The 16,786-nt window shown below is 49.7% G+C and overlaps 1 protein-coding gene across 1 annotated transcript in view; it reads right to left on the minus strand.

Annotated features, from left to right (window-relative positions):
• Window positions 1–5,381: 5,381 nt before the first annotated feature.
• Prkrip1 (PRKR interacting protein 1) overlaps window positions 5,382–16,786 on the minus strand; it is a 16,241-nt gene continuing 4,836 nt past the window's right edge. Inside the window, exons 4-6 of the mRNA XM_021187052.1 lie at window positions 14,269–14,354; window positions 13,583–13,650; window positions 5,382–5,800 (exon numbers count right to left, since the gene is read on the minus strand). Of these exons, the coding sequence (XP_021042711.1) occupies window positions 5,694–5,800; window positions 13,583–13,650; window positions 14,269–14,354 (261 nt within the window). The 3' untranslated portion in view covers window positions 5,382–5,693. The remainder of the gene's footprint in view (window positions 5,801–13,582; window positions 13,651–14,268; window positions 14,355–16,786) is intronic.

Consider the following 16,786-nt stretch of genomic DNA (forward strand, 5'->3'; position numbering starts at 1 on the left):
TTCCTGGGAGCCCAGTCCTGCTGTAGGAAGTCTTTGCCTACCCCGCCCCCCATTTCCTCTGCTCCCACCTGCCTCTAAGTCAGGATGTTCACCCCTCTGGAGGAGTCACTGCCAGGACCTTCCTCTTAACCCCTCTAGTCCACACTCCACCGTGAAAGATTGCCTCCTCAAGAAGGCCCAGAGCTCCCAGCCTCTGGTCGCCACCATATCCCAGGCTCTCTCGTGGGCTCTGGAATCCCAGGGCGAGCACTTGCTCGGCTCTCAGTAAACATTTACTATGTTCTATGGAACGAGGAAGCTGGAAAGGGCCTCTCTGGACTCCCTCCAGGTTGATTTCTAAGAGTGTGCTCTTTATGGAAATACATGCTAATATATGGTAATTACAGCTCACTTTCGTGGAGGACGCCAGAGAGTAAACAGAAATTAAGTTCTGAAGGAGAGAAGAAGCCTGCCTGGTTCCTGGGCCAGGAGGGAATGCAGTTTCCGCACAATCTCCTCCTGTGCTGGCTTGGAAAGCAGCCAAGTCCCTGGTCCTGCAAAGACAGGCTCAGACTGCCAAGGAGAAGTGCCACTCCTTGTGAGTTTTGGTTTTAATTGTTAGGGCTGGAGAGCTGGCTCAGCGGTTAAGAACACTTGGCTGTTCTTCTTACAGACCGGAGTTCTGTCCCCTACACCTGCATGGTGGCTCACAGCCATCTGTAACTCCAGTTCCAGGAGACCCAATGCCCTCCTGTGGTTCCATGGGCACTGGTCATGTGGTACACATAGATACATCAGGTAAAACATACACATTAAAAAAAAAAAAAAAGTCCGTCAACTTGATGCAACTTAGAATCACCAGGAAATTTTGAATGAGGGTTTACCTTGGGTTGGCCTGTTGGCACACATATGGGAAACTCTTTTTTTTTTTAATTTACTGTTTAAATGTGGGCTTAGATACTGTCCTTTGCTGTGAAGAGATACCATGACAAAGGCAAGTTATAAAAGAAAGTACTTATTTGGGAGCTTGCTTATAGTTTCAGAGGGTTAGTCTATGGCCATCATGAAGGGAAGCAAGGCAGGCAGGCAGGCAGGCGGGCAGGCAGGCGGGCAGGGTGCTGGAGCAGTAGTTGAGAGCTTACATCTTATCCACAAGATAGAGGCAGTGAAAGCAGAGTTGGGACTGTTGTGGCTTTTTGAAACCTCAAAGCCCCAACGACATACCTCCTCCAACGAGGCCACACCTCTTTTATGTTTGTACTTTGGGACAGAGTCTCTCTGTGTAAGCTATGACTGTCCTGGAACTCACTCTGGAGACCAGGCTGTACTAAAACACGCACGCCTTTAATCCCAGCACTCAGGAGGCAGAGGCAGGTGGATGTCTCAGTTCGAGGCCAGCGTGGTCTACAAAGTGAGTTCCAGCACAGCCAGGTACTTTTACCCACTGAGCCATCTCAATGGATTCTGAAGTGCTCTTCCAGAGTTACTGCATATGGGTCAACTTTCTGGTGGCATCCTGTAGACAGGCATGCTAACACATTCCTTTCAAGCTTAAAGAAGTCCCCATAGGCTTTCAGTCTCTGATTTCCTTAACCATTTCCCAGGCATATAATATGTCCTGAATTTCTCTCGGGCACCAGGGATCACGGGCACCACCAAGGCTCTGGCTCTCGAAAGCAGAGGGTTTGAGGCTGTGGAGGGAGGGGACTGAGCATGTGACATAGCTGTTTCTGATGGGAGGATTGGCAGGCTATGATGCTCAGAAGCCATGTTAGCCCTCAGGCTGCAGATCCTCGTGTGGATGGGAACATGAGGCAGAGCCCACAGGAGCAAGCAGGTTCAGGGCCAGGCGTGGGGAAGGGCCAAGGGTGACTCTGATTCCCAAGTTAGTGTGTGCACAGAAAGAAGGGGGAAGAACATGCCCAAGTTAAAATTACTTCTTTCTTACACTAGGCTTGAAGTATCCGCCATACACCCCCGAGAAACCATTAAGTGATCTTGGAACAGCACAGGGCTGAGTCTGGGGATGAGACCCAGACTCAGAATGTACCAGTTCAGTGTCTGTCTGTCTGTCTGTCTGTCTGTCTCTCTCGGTTTTTCGAGACAGGGTTTCTCTGTGTAGCCCTGGCTGTCCTGGAACTCACTCTGTAGACCAGGCTGGCCTCGAACTCAGAAATCCACTTGCCTCGGCCTCCCGAGTGCTGGGATTAAAGGAGTGCGCCTCCATGCCCGGCTAAGACAGGCTCTCTTGGGGGCCTTCCTGGTGTGGGCCATTGAAAGCTGGGTCACCCAACTCTCAGGCGCTTGAGTCAGGAAGACGAGACAGGAAGCAGGCAAGTATTTTCAGGAATGCTGACTGTCCATAACTGAACAAGGTCACCAAGGGGCCAGCTCAGGAAGGAAGAGCCCAGTGGACGCTGACATGGGATGAGAAGGGGCGTCCCCTTGTTTGCTAACCAAAAGCGACTTGGGGAAGAAAGGGTTGATTTGGTTCCAGCTTAGTCCTTCAAGGGAAGGCAGGCAGGCACTGAAGCAGAGACCGTGGGAGGGACACTGCTTACTGGCTCAATCACCGCTTTTCTTACACAGCCCAGGCCCACCTGCCTGGGGATGACACTGCCCACAGTGGACTAGGCCCTCCCATAAGAGTCAAGAGAATTTGTCACAGATAAATGTCCCTAGGCCAATGTGATGGGGGCAATCCCCCAGTTTAGCTTCTTCTTCCCAGGTGTGTCACTGTATCAAGTTGACAAGTGCTAGTACAGGGTGAAAACCAGGGCACTGGGGGTCAGCCTTAAAGAGAGGATATGGGGCAGGCTTGGGGGTTCATGGAGACAGGGTCCTTGCTATTTCCTGTTTGCACCAGAGTTCCTATGCTGGCTGAAGGTTTCTGTGCCCTCCACACCTGAAGAAATGGCTACTGAAAAGGCAGGTCAAACCGAAGGCCTCAGGGACAGAAGTGCTCCAAGACCACCCAGGTAATGTACAAGTCGGAGAGGTAGGCAGACCGGGCTGTGCTGTGGCCACTGAGCTGTGGAGTTGGAGCTGCAAGGCATGGGGGCAATGGGAACTGCTCACACACTCTGTAGACGACTGTGAGGGCACATGAGCGGGCGCACAGCTGACATGTGTAGTCTCCCTCTAACCTGCATCAACTCTGCATTGCTGAGTACTGAACCCTGACTCAGGGTTGAGTCTTCCACACCTTCAACCACATTTCCAAAAGCTGACTGACACAAAATACCTCTTTGTGAGTGTGGTTGTTTGAGGGCTCCATACTTACTTTTGAAACTACCTTTGTGGTGCATTCCTTCAATCTCAGCACTTGGGAGGCAGGTGGATCTCATGACCCACACACCATCACACAAAAAAGCAATCTTTTACGAAGCAGTCATCAGACACACACACACACACACACACACACACAGAGACACACAGACACACACACACACACACACACACACCCCATGGGCTCATGAAAAGCCTGGGCAGTACCAGGCACCCTCCTGCTGAAGTGACGCTACCAGCAAGCTCTCCCCAGGACAGCACATCCGTGACAACCTTAGTCACAATGGCTGGTTCAACCCCAGCACCACTATCTGTAACAAGAGAAACCTTATTTGAGAAATCTAACAGAAGGGTAAAGACCATTCTACTCTAAATGACCAGGCTGTCAAATGTCTGTTGAGAAACTGAATGAAAAGGGTAAACAGGGACCCTCGGCGACCCTCCTCCCGAGGACAAGTGTGCTTAGCTTCTGAGGTCTGGAGAGACTGGGTGTGTTTGGGTGTGATGGCCATATGAGGCTTCTGAGACAGCTATGATATATAGGGCTTGGGGCTTGCTGCCAGGATCCTCTCTACCCAAGAGCCCTCAACAAACATAGAAGTGCATGATCCTCCTCTTTGTGGCTTTGTGGTGGCTGGCAGTATCACCCACCCACCTCAGTGACGCCACCTAATTGCTCCATTTCCCCAAACAAAGTAACAGTTTGAGGACAGACCAAGAGCCAGCCAACCTAGAATACTGATCCATCGCCCCTAGGCAGAATCATCTCCAGAGGCTTCCTCCTCAGCCTCAGCAGGCAGCCGCGGGCCTTTGGTTTAGTTATTCCCACGCTGCTGGACACATGTGCCGATGCAGTTCTGGGCCAGGCACACCGGCAGAGGCAGGGAGGGACTTGTCCAGAGCTCTGGGCAGCAGAGGGTAAGGCTTTTTAGGCCCAGCCTTGCTGCTCAGCAGCCCCCATCCAACAGGAGCAAAAGTCCATGAGGTCTAGGTTTCCGGTTCAAAGCAAGAACCTTGACACAGATGGGTAAAGGGAGAATTACAAACAAGTCACAAAACCACAACACCAATCCTAATAGACATGAACATCTCATGTGACTCAAACTGCTAAAGGGACAGAGGTTATCACAGATGTCACATGGCTCAGAGTGGGACCATGGAATCTGTGCTATGGAAGAAAAAGGGGGGGGGTCACTTTCTTCAGTGGCAGTGCCACTGGACAGGTCCCCATGTTTAACCCAAGCTCATTCAGCAAACCTGAAGAATCTCAGCGTGCCATGCCCAAAACAAGGCATCAGAGAGGAGGGTCTGTGGGAGAAAGGCTCGGTGGGGGAGGGTAAGCGAATGGGAATAAATGCAGTCAAATACACTGTAAACATTTATGAGCTGTTGAAAAAACCGCAAAACTTAAAAAGTAGAAGATATATTCTTAGCTTTCCTCTCACTCAAAATGCGACCAACATTCCTAAAAGGCACACAACACACTTGGAAGATGCAGACACTCCAGACCCCCAAGCTAGAAATTGCCTGCCGCCCCACTGGCATGACGGCTCTGAGCACCAAGGCAGTTCTGGGTCACCTTTCTTCTTCCTGGCACGATGCCTGGTCCTCCGTATTCTGTGGGTGTTGCTTGCAGTCTGGGCCACTACACACAGCAGGTTTGAACCAGTCACTCAAGGACACTCAGTGAAAGACCAGCTGCCTCCAAATCCTGGTGACAGGAGGACTTTCCACACCTAAGAGTTCCACGCTCTCCAGTTCCTCTCCTCTGTCTAAGGCTTTGGCCAGTATCTGTGTCTGCCTCCCACTCTGGGACACTCCTGTTTTCTTTCATCACTTGCTTTTTCCCTGGGGCCTCTCTCCTGCCTACTGATGGCCCCCTCTGGCTCATACTCATTTTGAGATCTGCAGCTCTGAATTCTACTGCTCCGTAAATGACAGGGCTGTGCCCCTCAAGTGCAAGCCTTTCCCAGAGTGAAGCCCACGCACGTGGGTAGTAGGTCTAGAAGGTCTGCACAACAGAACCTGCCACGTTTCAAGGCCCAGTCCCTGTCATTTCATGGCTTCGCTGAGGCTTTGGCAATCAACATCTCGCATGTGTAGGCAAGACCTATAGGTTTTCTGCTCTTTACTAAATAAATATTCCCTCCACAGAAACCAGCGCAGAGCTCACTGCTGTTCGAGCAGAAGGGAACGGCACCAGGGGAAGGTGGAGCACTCACTCCCCTTCAGCAAGAGCAGGCAGGATACAGAATGCCATCTGCAAATGTCTAGGGTATGCTGTTCCCTCTGCTCCCCAGGCAGGCGGGGCTGCAGGAGGTGCCTGCCTTCTCCCAACACAGCCAGTCTGGCAGCTGGTCACACACAGCCATTTCTCTTCTGAGGCTGGTCACAGAATGAGCTGGGCTCACGACTGCTGAAACTCCTCATCGCCCCATGATGACAACGCTGGGCTCCTCTTCCTCCTCCTCCTCCTCCGTTTCAGATGACTCTTCAGAGCTGCTGGCATGCTGTTCCTGGCCCTGACTGGGTTCTGTAAGCACACAACATTCAAGTCATAAGCAGACAGATCTAACAGAGATATAAAGGGATTTTAAATGAGCAAAAGTCCATGTATTGAAGCTATACCTGTAATCCCAACACTTTCAAACTGGAGGCAGGAGATAGAAGGATGCCTTCAGCTATATAGTGAGTTTGAGGCTAGCTTGGGCAGCAAACCCTGTCTCAAAAAAAGAAGGAGAGCACCAAGCCGCCCAGAGCCAGAGAGAGGTGGCCTTTGTGTTTACCAGTGAGTGCCCAATGCCACTGTATGGAAGGTCCGCCACAAAAGCAATCTGCACTGCTCTCGAGGAACACCCCGTCTCACCAAAAAGCCCTGCTGTAACATCAGAACCCAACACCAACCAGGCCTGGGAGTGTATGTCCCATCACCTCTATCAATACCTACATGGGCACCAGGAAAGATACCCCAGGCCTTTCACATCTCCCACTGAGTTGCTAACCTCCCCTGCCTGAGCCTTAGGTCCTCACTGCAGATGGCAAAGCTATGTAGAAACAAAAGCCCAGGAAGCACGGGGCTGTGCCCACAACAGCAATGTCAGCCTCCTGGCTTTCCTCAAATGGCTTAGGGATACCTCTCCTATACCCCATGGTAGCTCTTAAGCTTCCAGCATACTGTAACACTGCTGCTAGCACCACGGCACAGCTAAGCTGGCCCAGAGAACAGCACAGACAACGTGTCCCCAGCCCCTCCTCTTGTCCCGAGAGTAGGAGAGTGGGCGGGAGCTGGCTGGAAAAAGGAGGGGGAGGCCCTCAGCGCGGGGGGGGGGGTAGGGGGGGGGCTCAGCTGACTCACCAGGGACTTTTCAGGACAGTGAAACTACTTTGTATATTTGACTGGTGGACTCACGATACCATGCATTGGACAAGCTCCATGCAACAGGACTGGAGAGAGAACACCCGACATTCTTGTAGACAACTCAGGTTGGGTTCCCAGCCCCCACACAGTGGTTTGCAACTATATGTAACTCCAGTTCCAAGTGATCTGGTCTACTCTTTGGACCCCTACAGGCACCAGACATGTATGTAGTTCACATACATACATGCAGACAGAACACTCATATATAAAATTGAAAAATGTAGCAAGAAAAAGGGCTCTGGTGTAAGCTGCTGTTCCCCACAGGGAGCACAGACTCTCAAGCAGTAAGTATACCATGTGCTGGGAGTGAATAGTGATGGATGCGCGATAGACAGTAAGGCGGACAAAGCCAGAATGACCCACTGATGACACAGGAGAGCTGGACATGTCAGCACAAACTCATGATTAGCTGGGTGTGGTGGCACACACCTTTAATCCCAGCATTTGGGAGGCAGAGGTAGGCGAATTTCTAAATTCAAGGCCAGCCTGGTCTACAAAGTGAGTTCCAGGACAACCAGGGCTACACAGAGAAACCCTGTCTCAAAAAAACAAACAAACAAAAAACAAAACAAAACAAAACTCATGTATTAACTTCCTGTGGATAGATGGTTACCAACTAGTACCCATGGATGTTTCTAGGCATTGTTCAGGACACACCTCTACGTGCTGCACAGCCACTCCTATCAGCTGACAGAGTCTATCATGGTGGTAGGCCCACCAGGTTACATCACCTAGCAATGTCACAGTCACCAATAGGCACACACTCTAGGACACTTGCACAACAGAACTGCCAGTCAAAGATGAATGATCCCTTCTACTCCCACCCCCATGATCTTGCGCCAACAAAAGTTATCTTGGACCCTCACCCAATGCTAGGTCGAGGGCAGGAAACCCCCAAGATGAGCCTGGGGTATCTTACAGTACAGAAAATGAGGAAGTGCTGGAAACTTGTGGTAGGCAGGCACACAGTGATGGGGCTTCAACCCAGGGACAACAGACAGTCCCAATAAGGGAAAGAAAACCGGGTCACACACACAGGTCTGTTCTCACAAACACTTCTGCAGATGGAGAGACCACCTCCTACTGACTTCAGGTTGGAGGCGCCTGACTAGACCTCAAGCCTTTGTATGGGCTGTACATGGAGACTTCTTCCCAAAGTAAGTTACTGGAGGAAGAGCAGGGGTTTGTGGTGAGCACCTGATAACTCCTGCCTCTGTGGGGTGGCCAACATCAGCACCAACAGCAGTAAGCTGGCGATGCAGCTCCAGTTCACGCACATGAGACATCAGTCAAATCCTGGTGGGGAGGCTGCACAGACACTGGCCCAGTATGTCTGAGCAGCCGTCTCACTCAAAGGCGCCTACAGCCATAGGGTGACTGAGCACTGTGTGTGTGTGTGTGTGTGTGTATGCACACTCTGTGATGAATTCTGCAATAGGAGGAAGGGGAGGGGAGGGGACCCAGCTACTAACAACTATAATGAGATCAGGCATTAAACGGGAAACTGGGTGCATGAGAACCCCAATCACCATCCCAAGTCCCCGTGACTCTAAAACCTCTGTAGGGCTGGAGAGTGGCAGACATGCAGCCCTGTGGCACACGCATGGCTTGCCAAGCACGCACAAACTGCTAGATTCAAGCCTAGCAAAGCATAAAGCAAAGCCTATGTGAAGTGTTCGACGAGCTGGAGAGAGGGACGCTGCAGCTAAGCACACTCACTACTCTTCCCTTAACTCATTTCCTAGCACTCACAGAGATGATTCACAACTCCAGCTAGGTCTCCAGCTCCAAGGAAAGGAGAGCCCGCTCCTGGCCTCTGGGGCTCCTACACTCAAATGTACATACTTACAACAGTAAACCCCATTCTCATTCATTCTCTCTCTCTCTCTCTCTCTCTCTCTCTCTCTCTCTCTCTCTCTCTCTTAAAAAAATAAAACTTAAAAAAAAAAAAGCTGGAGCGTACCCCCTGCCTGAAGCAAACAAACCCCCAAACCATGTATGTACACAAAACCTTGAAACACACCTGTAATCCCACCACTCCACCTGGGAGGTAGAGGGAAGAGGATCAGAAGTTCAAAGCACCCTCATCTACCCAGTGAGTCTGAAATCACACTGAAGCTTAAATAAAATAAAATAAAATCTGGCCAGGTGGTGGTGGCCTTTAATCCCAGCACTTGGGAAGCAGAAAACAGGTAAATCTGAGTTCAAGGCCAGCCTGGTCTACAGATTGTGTTCCAGGACAGCCAGGACTACACAGACAAACCCTGTCTCGAAAACAACAACAACATCATCATCATCACCACCACCTGAGCATGGTGGCACATGCATTTAATTCCAGTGTTAGGAACCAGAGGCAGGCAGACCACTGTGAGTTCAAGGCCAGCCAGGGCTACAAACAAAGCCCTAGTCTTAGTCAGTGTTCTATTGCTGTGGAGAGAGTCCACGACCAAGTCACCTCTTACAAAAGCCGGCATTTAAATGGAGGCCTGCTTAAAGTCTCTGGACTCCATCCTACCCATCGCGGCAGGAAGCAGGCTGGCAGGCAGGCAGGCACGGAGCAGGCAGGGAGCAGGCAGGCAGGCAGGCAGGGGTGGTGGTGCTGGGAAACACGGAGCACTTGCATCCTGATCTGCAGGCAGTGGGCAGAGACAACTCCGGGCCTGGCTCTGGGTTTTTAAATCTCAATGACACACCTACCCAACAAGGTCAGACCCAACTTTTCAAACCACACCAATGGATGGCTAAGCATTCACATACAAGAGCCTTTTTGAACCATTCTCATTCAAATCACCACAGATGATCCTGTCTCAGAAAACTTCCCCAAAATGGTAAGAAGGTACAGTGATCTTTTGGAGGAAGGCATTTTGACACTGGGGATTTGATACAGGATCTTCTAACAATCTACACTCTCCTCAAACTCCAGGCAATCCCTGGGTGCTGGAACCACACTACCAAACTTGCTTTTTAGTTATTTCCTTCCATTACTTTTTTAAATATTAACTTCTCTACTGTGTACGTTTATGGGTGTGGGCCAAAGCACACATGGAAGTCAGGAGTCAGTTCTTTCCTCTACTATGTGGGTTGTGGGTACTGAACTTGGTTGTAGGCTTGGTGGCAAGTCATTTACCCACTAAGTCACCTAACTGACCAGCCCCACCTTTCATTACTCTTTACTATTTAGTTTACACAGTACTTTAAAGCCATGAGTCAAAGATTTATTATATTTATATTTTTGTGTTTGTATATGCATGTATGCTATGAGACATGTGTGGGGGTCAGAGGACAAACTGAGGGAGTCCTTTCCTCCTTCCCCGAGGGCCTGAGGATTGAACTTAGGTCCTCCGCCTTGTTGGTTATGTCCTCCGCCTTGTTGGTAAGCACCTTTATGCTCTGAGCCAGTGCGGCCCATTTGGAGACTTTATCCAGCTTACAGACAGACAGAGAGGCCACTGAGTACAACTGAGGATAACAGGGTTCTTGTTTTTCCCCATAGGCAACAAACAAAACAAAATATCCTCCACCTCAAAGCAGAGCAAAACAAAATCCCCTAGAGCTATGGAACTGCAAGGTTGAGGGAAACGGCCTACGATTCAAGTTCTGCGGTAAATACAACTGTGGTGTTAACAAGAACAGCGCCGGTGCGTGAAGAAGCTGAAAGCAAGGGAGAAGCAGCAATCTGTTAGCTATTGTTCTTAGTAAGGGTTATAGGTCACTATCATTCTCCACACCTCTTCAATGTACTCTAAAGATTCCAGAGCCGGAAATACAATGGCTTCATGATCAAAGGACAAAGAACAGGGCAGCTTTCCAGTCCGTTACACTCAATCCTGTGGCTCTGAACGTTGGTCCAAAGCACACGCTAGGAGCCATCTAGACAGACTGCCTCTAGAGAACATCACTAACTTAAAGGGAATTCTGTGTCATTCTGATTAGGGGTCATTTAGCAGTGCCAGGAGATACCTTTAAAGCAATCATCAAGAGGAGGGGCTGCTTCTGATGAAGCAGGCAGCAGCTGAGCCCTCCAGACAGAGAGAAACCGAGGCCAAGGTGTAGCCAGCACTGAGCCTAGCAAAGTGCTCTAGTTGTGTCCAGTGACAGAGAGCCTTAAAGTCACCCTAGAACCCCTTGGGAGGGAGCTGTGTTAGGGAAGCAAAACTGCGGTTCAGATACATCATTGGGACTCAGAAGACTTCAAACGGGCCAGGCAGTGGTGGCACACGTCTTTAATTCTAGCACTTGGAAGGCAGAGGCAGGTGGATTTCTGAGTTTGAGGCCAGCCTGATCTACAGAGTGAGTTCCAGGACAGCCAGGGCTACACAGAGAAACCCTGTCTCAAACAAACAAACAAACAAACAAAAATTTCAAACTGGCTCATAGGCAACCAGGTGCTGTCACTCAAACCCATGTCCCACACTGCAGGGTGCTGAGTTACCACACAGCACAGAACACAGCCTTAGGCAGCGCCCTTTCTGCCCAGCTCTCAATCCCTTTTAAAGAAGAACAGCAACTTCAGATGGGTCACTGCCAACCTAGCAGGAGCTCCATGGTGTGCTGGGGCCACCTTGTGGCACACGCGGGCACTACATTAACTTCTATTCATTTCAACCAGGAAACAAGCAAATCTTATTCTTTCACAAAATGAAAATGAGGATATAATCAGAAAGGTGGGAAGACAGGCATGTAAGCCACTGCTGAAGATCTGCCGACTTACTTCTTCTCTGTACATTAACACCAAGCATACACAATGAGGCATTTCTTGATATGCTCAGGTGGTCCGTGCACAGTGCCAATGATGACATTTATTCAATGCAGTTCTGAGGATAATTTTGAACCTCAGACCCTGCTTCCAACTCATGAGTCCTGAGACCAGAGACACCCATAACCAGGGACCAGTCTTTATGCACTGCTGGGGATGAAAGCCAGACTCCTTGTACGTTAGGCAAGCACTCTACAACTGAGCTACATCACCAGCCCAATCAATTGAGGCAAGGTCTTTTTCTCCCCCAAAACAGGGTTTCTTTGTGTAGCTCCGGCTGTCATGGAACTTGCTCTGTAGACCAGGTTGGCCTTGAACTCACAGAGATCCATCAGGCATGGTGACCCTGGTACACTCCTCCTTTAATCCTAGCACACAGACTGATCTCTGTGAGCTCAAGGCCAGCCTGGTGTATATAATGAGTTCCAGGGAAGCCAGGGCTACACAGAAAGACCCTGTCTCAAAAATAAAACAGAAACAAAAAAATATTTTAAAAAATTAATGGGAAGGTAGAAACTGCAGTAAAGACGTGGAAAGCATACATTAGAATCTAATGGAAGCTTTTAGATCTTCCTATAAACTATGTCACTGAAACAAAATTCACAAGATAGATCAACCACAAAATGGAGACATCATGGGGGAAGAAGCAACCTGTGGGTAGACAATTAGAAACTACAAATTAACAGAGACAACTTTTCCACCCAATTTGACAAAATCTATGCAAGAGTGAAGAAGCATCTTGGAAAGGACGCGCCCACATCCTTTTGAAGGCGGTTTTGAGACACTGAGTAGACTCTGAAAGCAGCATGTGTACGGAGTCCACAGAGCAGCAACATGAAGTCCAGGAGACAGCATGGAGCGAGAAACCGTTAGGTGTGCAGGTCTGTAATCACACTTGAAAGTAGAGGTAGGCCAGGCAGTGGTGGCGCACACCTTTAATCCCAGCACTTGGGAGGCAGGGACAGGCAGATTTCTGAGTTTGAGGCGAGTCTGGTCTACAGTGTGAGTTCCAGGACAGGACAGCCAAGGCTATACAGAGAAACCCTGTCTCGAAAAACCAAAAAAAAAAAAGAAAGTAGAGGTAGGAGGGTCAGGACTGCAAAGCCAGTCTGGACTATGTGAGACTACATCAAGCAAAACAAAATAACAAATAAGAAAACATAAATAAAACCACAATACATAGGGCTGGTAAGATGCTCAGTGGGTGAGGGCTCTTGCTGTCACACCTGACCACCTGATCCTTGAAACTCACACATGGTAGAAGGCGAGACCCAGCACCTGCTCTTAGGGAGGGAACCTGGAGGGTCAGTTCACAGTCAGCCTTCGCTACATAGTTGAGACCAAGTCAGGATGGCTGCATGGAGCCTGTCCCAAAAACTTGATCTCCTCAAGATCAGATGAACCAGCCAGTACTGAGTTTGGATCCCCAGTACTAATGGAAAAAGCAAGCATGGCAGTGTGTGCTTGTAATCCCAGCTCCAGGGAGACTGAGAAAGGTGGCTCGCTCAGGCTTGCCCGCAGCCAGCCTGGCTGAACCAGTCAACTCCAGGTTGATCAAGAGCGATTTCAAGAGGAACCAGACACTGGCCTTCGGCTTCATGGGCACGAGCACACACGTGCAAATACACATGTAGTACACATAACAAAACAAATGGCTTCTGCTCCAAATGATGGGAGAGAGCCCTTCAGTCCTTCCTCATGGGGAAAAAAAAAAGAGGCAAGGTAGAGAACAACTGGAGGGCAGCTGAGGGCAGGCAGTGAGGACAGGGCAGGGGACGACGCTGGTAACCAGAATTCCAGCAAGGTCCTCCCCTCCCCTAGCCTACGTTGAGCCAGCAGCTTTCCTCTCTGCTTAAATCAGTCCAGCTTTCTTTCTTTTGTTTTTGGTTCTTTTGAGACAGGGCTTCTCTGTGTGGCCCTGGCTGTCCTAGAACTCATTGTGTAGACCGGACTGGCCTCAAACCTGGAGACCCCCCAGCTTCTGCCTCACAAGCGCTGGGATCAAAGGCATGTGCTACCATGCCTGTCTCCATCATGTGGCTTTCTGACACATGCAGTTAACAACGTTCTCTTCACTACCACAGGTTACTGCCACTGCCACTCAGCGATGGTGACTGGCACTAAATGTGGGCACGACTCACCTTCCTTCTGTTTCTTCTGTTCAAGTTTCATCTTCTTTGCCAGTAACTTCTTCTCTTTTAACTTCTGGCTACACATGGAAAACAAAGACAGTGGTTCTTAGTGGCTGATTTGAAAAAGAACATCTCTTTATGCTATCTTTATAACAGCACAAACGCTACAGTCACAGGAGCTGAAAGAGATGGCTCAACAGAAGACTCAAGTTCAGTTCCCAGCACCCGTGTCAGGTAACTCAGAACTGCCTACAACTCCTGCTCTCTTCTGGCCCCGATGAGAACTCACATTCAGATGCACAAACCCACACATACATATAAAAATAAAACAACCAGCCGGGCGTAGTGGCGCACGCCTTTAATCCTAGCACTCGGGAGGCAGAGGCAGGTGGATTTCTGAGTTCGANGGCCAGCCTGGTCTACAAAGTGAGTTCCAGGACAGCCAGGGCTACACAGAGAAACCCTGTCTCAAAAAACCAAAAAAAAAAAAAAAAAAAAAGAACCATATAGGTTCTGGAAATTGAACTCCTAGCTCAAACAATCCTCCTGCCTTGCCCTACCTTAGCTGGGACCACACGCTCTAACCCTAACACCAGTTGCCAGTGAACTTCGGCCTGTGAGGACTTGGTTGACTACCCACCCTCCACTCCCCACTGCCAGCCTGTGGCTCAATGATCACAGCACAGAGCTCTCACCGCTTTTTCCGGCGCTTTGCAGTCTGCTCCTCTGCAGCAATTTTATTCTTTTCTAGTCTCTTCTGAAACTCTGCATCCAGTTTTTGCTGAAAAAAACAAACCGCCACCCCATCACTCAGACATACCCTGGGCAGGACAGGCTTTAAGAAGTTTAAGAGTTCAAATTCCACAGGCATACCACTAGGGGTGCCATGTACCACCCAGGTCCCCAGAGCCACTTTAACCTTAAAAGATTGCCCCAGGCAGGACAGGTAATCAATATACAGCTCTAGATGGCAAAATAACACTGTTCACAGAGACAGTACTTAAGATAAAGCCTGCAAGAGAAACTAGGGCGGGAGCTGGTGTGGGTGCATTCAGTAAATGGAAGGGAGGGTGTACTGGATAGCTTTGTGTCAACTTGACACAGCTGGAGTTATCACAGAGAAAGGAGCTTCAGTAGGGAAAATGCCTCCATGAGATCCAGCTGTAAGGCATTTTCTCAATTAGTGATCAAGGGGGGAGGTTCCCTTGTGGGTGGTGCCATCTCTGGGCTGGTAGTCTTGGGTTCTATAAGAGAGTGGACTGAGCAAGCCAGGGAAAGCAAGCCAGTAGAGAACATCCCTCCATGGCCTCTGCATCAGCTCCTGCTCCCTGACCCGCTTGAGTTCCAGTCCTGCATTCTTTGGTGATCAACAGCAGTATGGAAATGTAAGCCAAATAAAATAAACCCTTTCCTCCCCAACTTGCTTCTTGGTCATGATGTTTGTGCAGGAATAGAAACCCTGACTAAGACAGAGGGAGAAAGCAAGACAAGGACAGAGAGGAAAGCAGGGAAGAGGAGGGGGGAGACAAGGAGAGGGAGAGAGGGGAGAGGGGGAAGAAAGGGAGGGGTAGGGGGAGAAAGAGAAAGAATGAATGGGAATGAGAATGAGCCAGGAGATTCTGTGAGGATAGGGGACAGCTCTGACACCCTGCATAGCAGAGCTCAGCAGAAAGGACAAGAGGACCGAGGCCCAGGACTAAGTTCCTCCAGGCCAACCAGCTGCTGCCCCTGATTCATCTGTGCCTGCTGTAGATCTCCACAGCTGGCCTGCTCACTCACAGAGAAGGGACAGGAGGAGCATAGGACCCTCACCTGAGTATCCAGCCATCCTTCACAACCCACTTACACAGTTCTGCCGTAACTGCACACAGGCTCCAGGTCTTGGGGAGGGGCTACAGGATATAGGCTGGGAAAGACTAGGAAGAGCCCCCCCCCCCCCCGCTATGGGGAAACCATCTTTCACGTTGGATGAAGACTTTGCAGTGCAGTGCCTCTGGGTCCCCCATGCTCCCATCAGTAACCCCTCACCATGCTCTGTAAATAAGCACTAGGAACTCATTGGCTCCCCAGGGAAAACTTCAGTTTGTTACTGGGATCTTGGAGGGAGGGGTAGATATTGCCTAGACCCCTCTAATTCAGAAATTCTTGAAACAGCATGAAACGGAAGGGCATGAGTTTGGGCCTACAGGGATGGTCTATAATCTTGGTGTTCCTAAGGTTAGAGAAAAGGTAGACAGATGAATAGCCTGAAGCTCAGGCTCTAGCCTAGTGAAGGCAGCTCAGTGAGACCCACACACAAACACCAGAACAGAGCAAACCCAGCATGCTCTCTGATGTCCTGCTCTCCGGTTCTGTGACTGCAGTGCTGAGGACTAAATCCAAGCCCTCGCACATGCTAGGAAGAGCTTTACCACCAAACCTCACCTACAACACCTGCTTATGTGTGTGTTTATACCTTTGCATGAGAATGTGTGTTTAGGACGGCATATATGTGAGAGCACACGTGTGCACACGACTTCAGGTGTCACTCCTAGGAAGCTATTTGACTTGTTTTTTGGGACCTGAGGATCATGGGCTAGGCTGATGGCAAGTCTTGCTCAAGCATCTGCCTGAAGCCACTTCCTTGGGGATGGGATCATAAGCACACGCCAGCACCTAGCTGCTTCCCCAAGACCACCTGGGTTTTGTAGACTGAGGTCAGGTCAATGTCTTGCAAGACAAGCATTTTCCTGAGCTGTTTCTCAGTCGTCTTCTTGTTATAGATTTGAGACAGGCTTTTACTGTATTTCCCAGGTTTTACCTTGAACTCCTGGGCTCTAAAGTCTCTAACCTGAGCCTTCAAAAAAGCTGGGAATACAGGTTCATGTCAATTTGCCCAAAAGTTCATTTTCTTTTTTTGTTTGTTTGTTTGTTTGAGTCAGAGTCTCTAGTTAGTAACCCTAGGTGGCCTGGAACTCACAGAGACCCTCCTGCTTCTGCCTCCTGAGTGTTGGGATTAAAGGCATGAGCCGCCACACCTGGTTTTTGTTTGTTTGTTTCTTCAGGACAGGGTTTCTCTGTGTAGCTCTGACTGTCTTAGAACTCACTCTGTAGACCTGGCTGGTCTCAATTTCAGAGAGACCCACCTGCCTCTGCCTCCGAAGTCCTGGGATTAAAGATGTGCCCCACCTCTGCCTGGCTGCACCCGGCACTCTTTTTTTTTTTTTTTTTTTT

This window comes from Mus pahari, chromosome 23 (genome assembly GCF_900095145.1).
Source record: "Mus pahari chromosome 23, PAHARI_EIJ_v1.1, whole genome shotgun sequence".
NCBI lineage: Eukaryota > Metazoa > Chordata > Mammalia > Rodentia > Muridae > Mus > Mus pahari.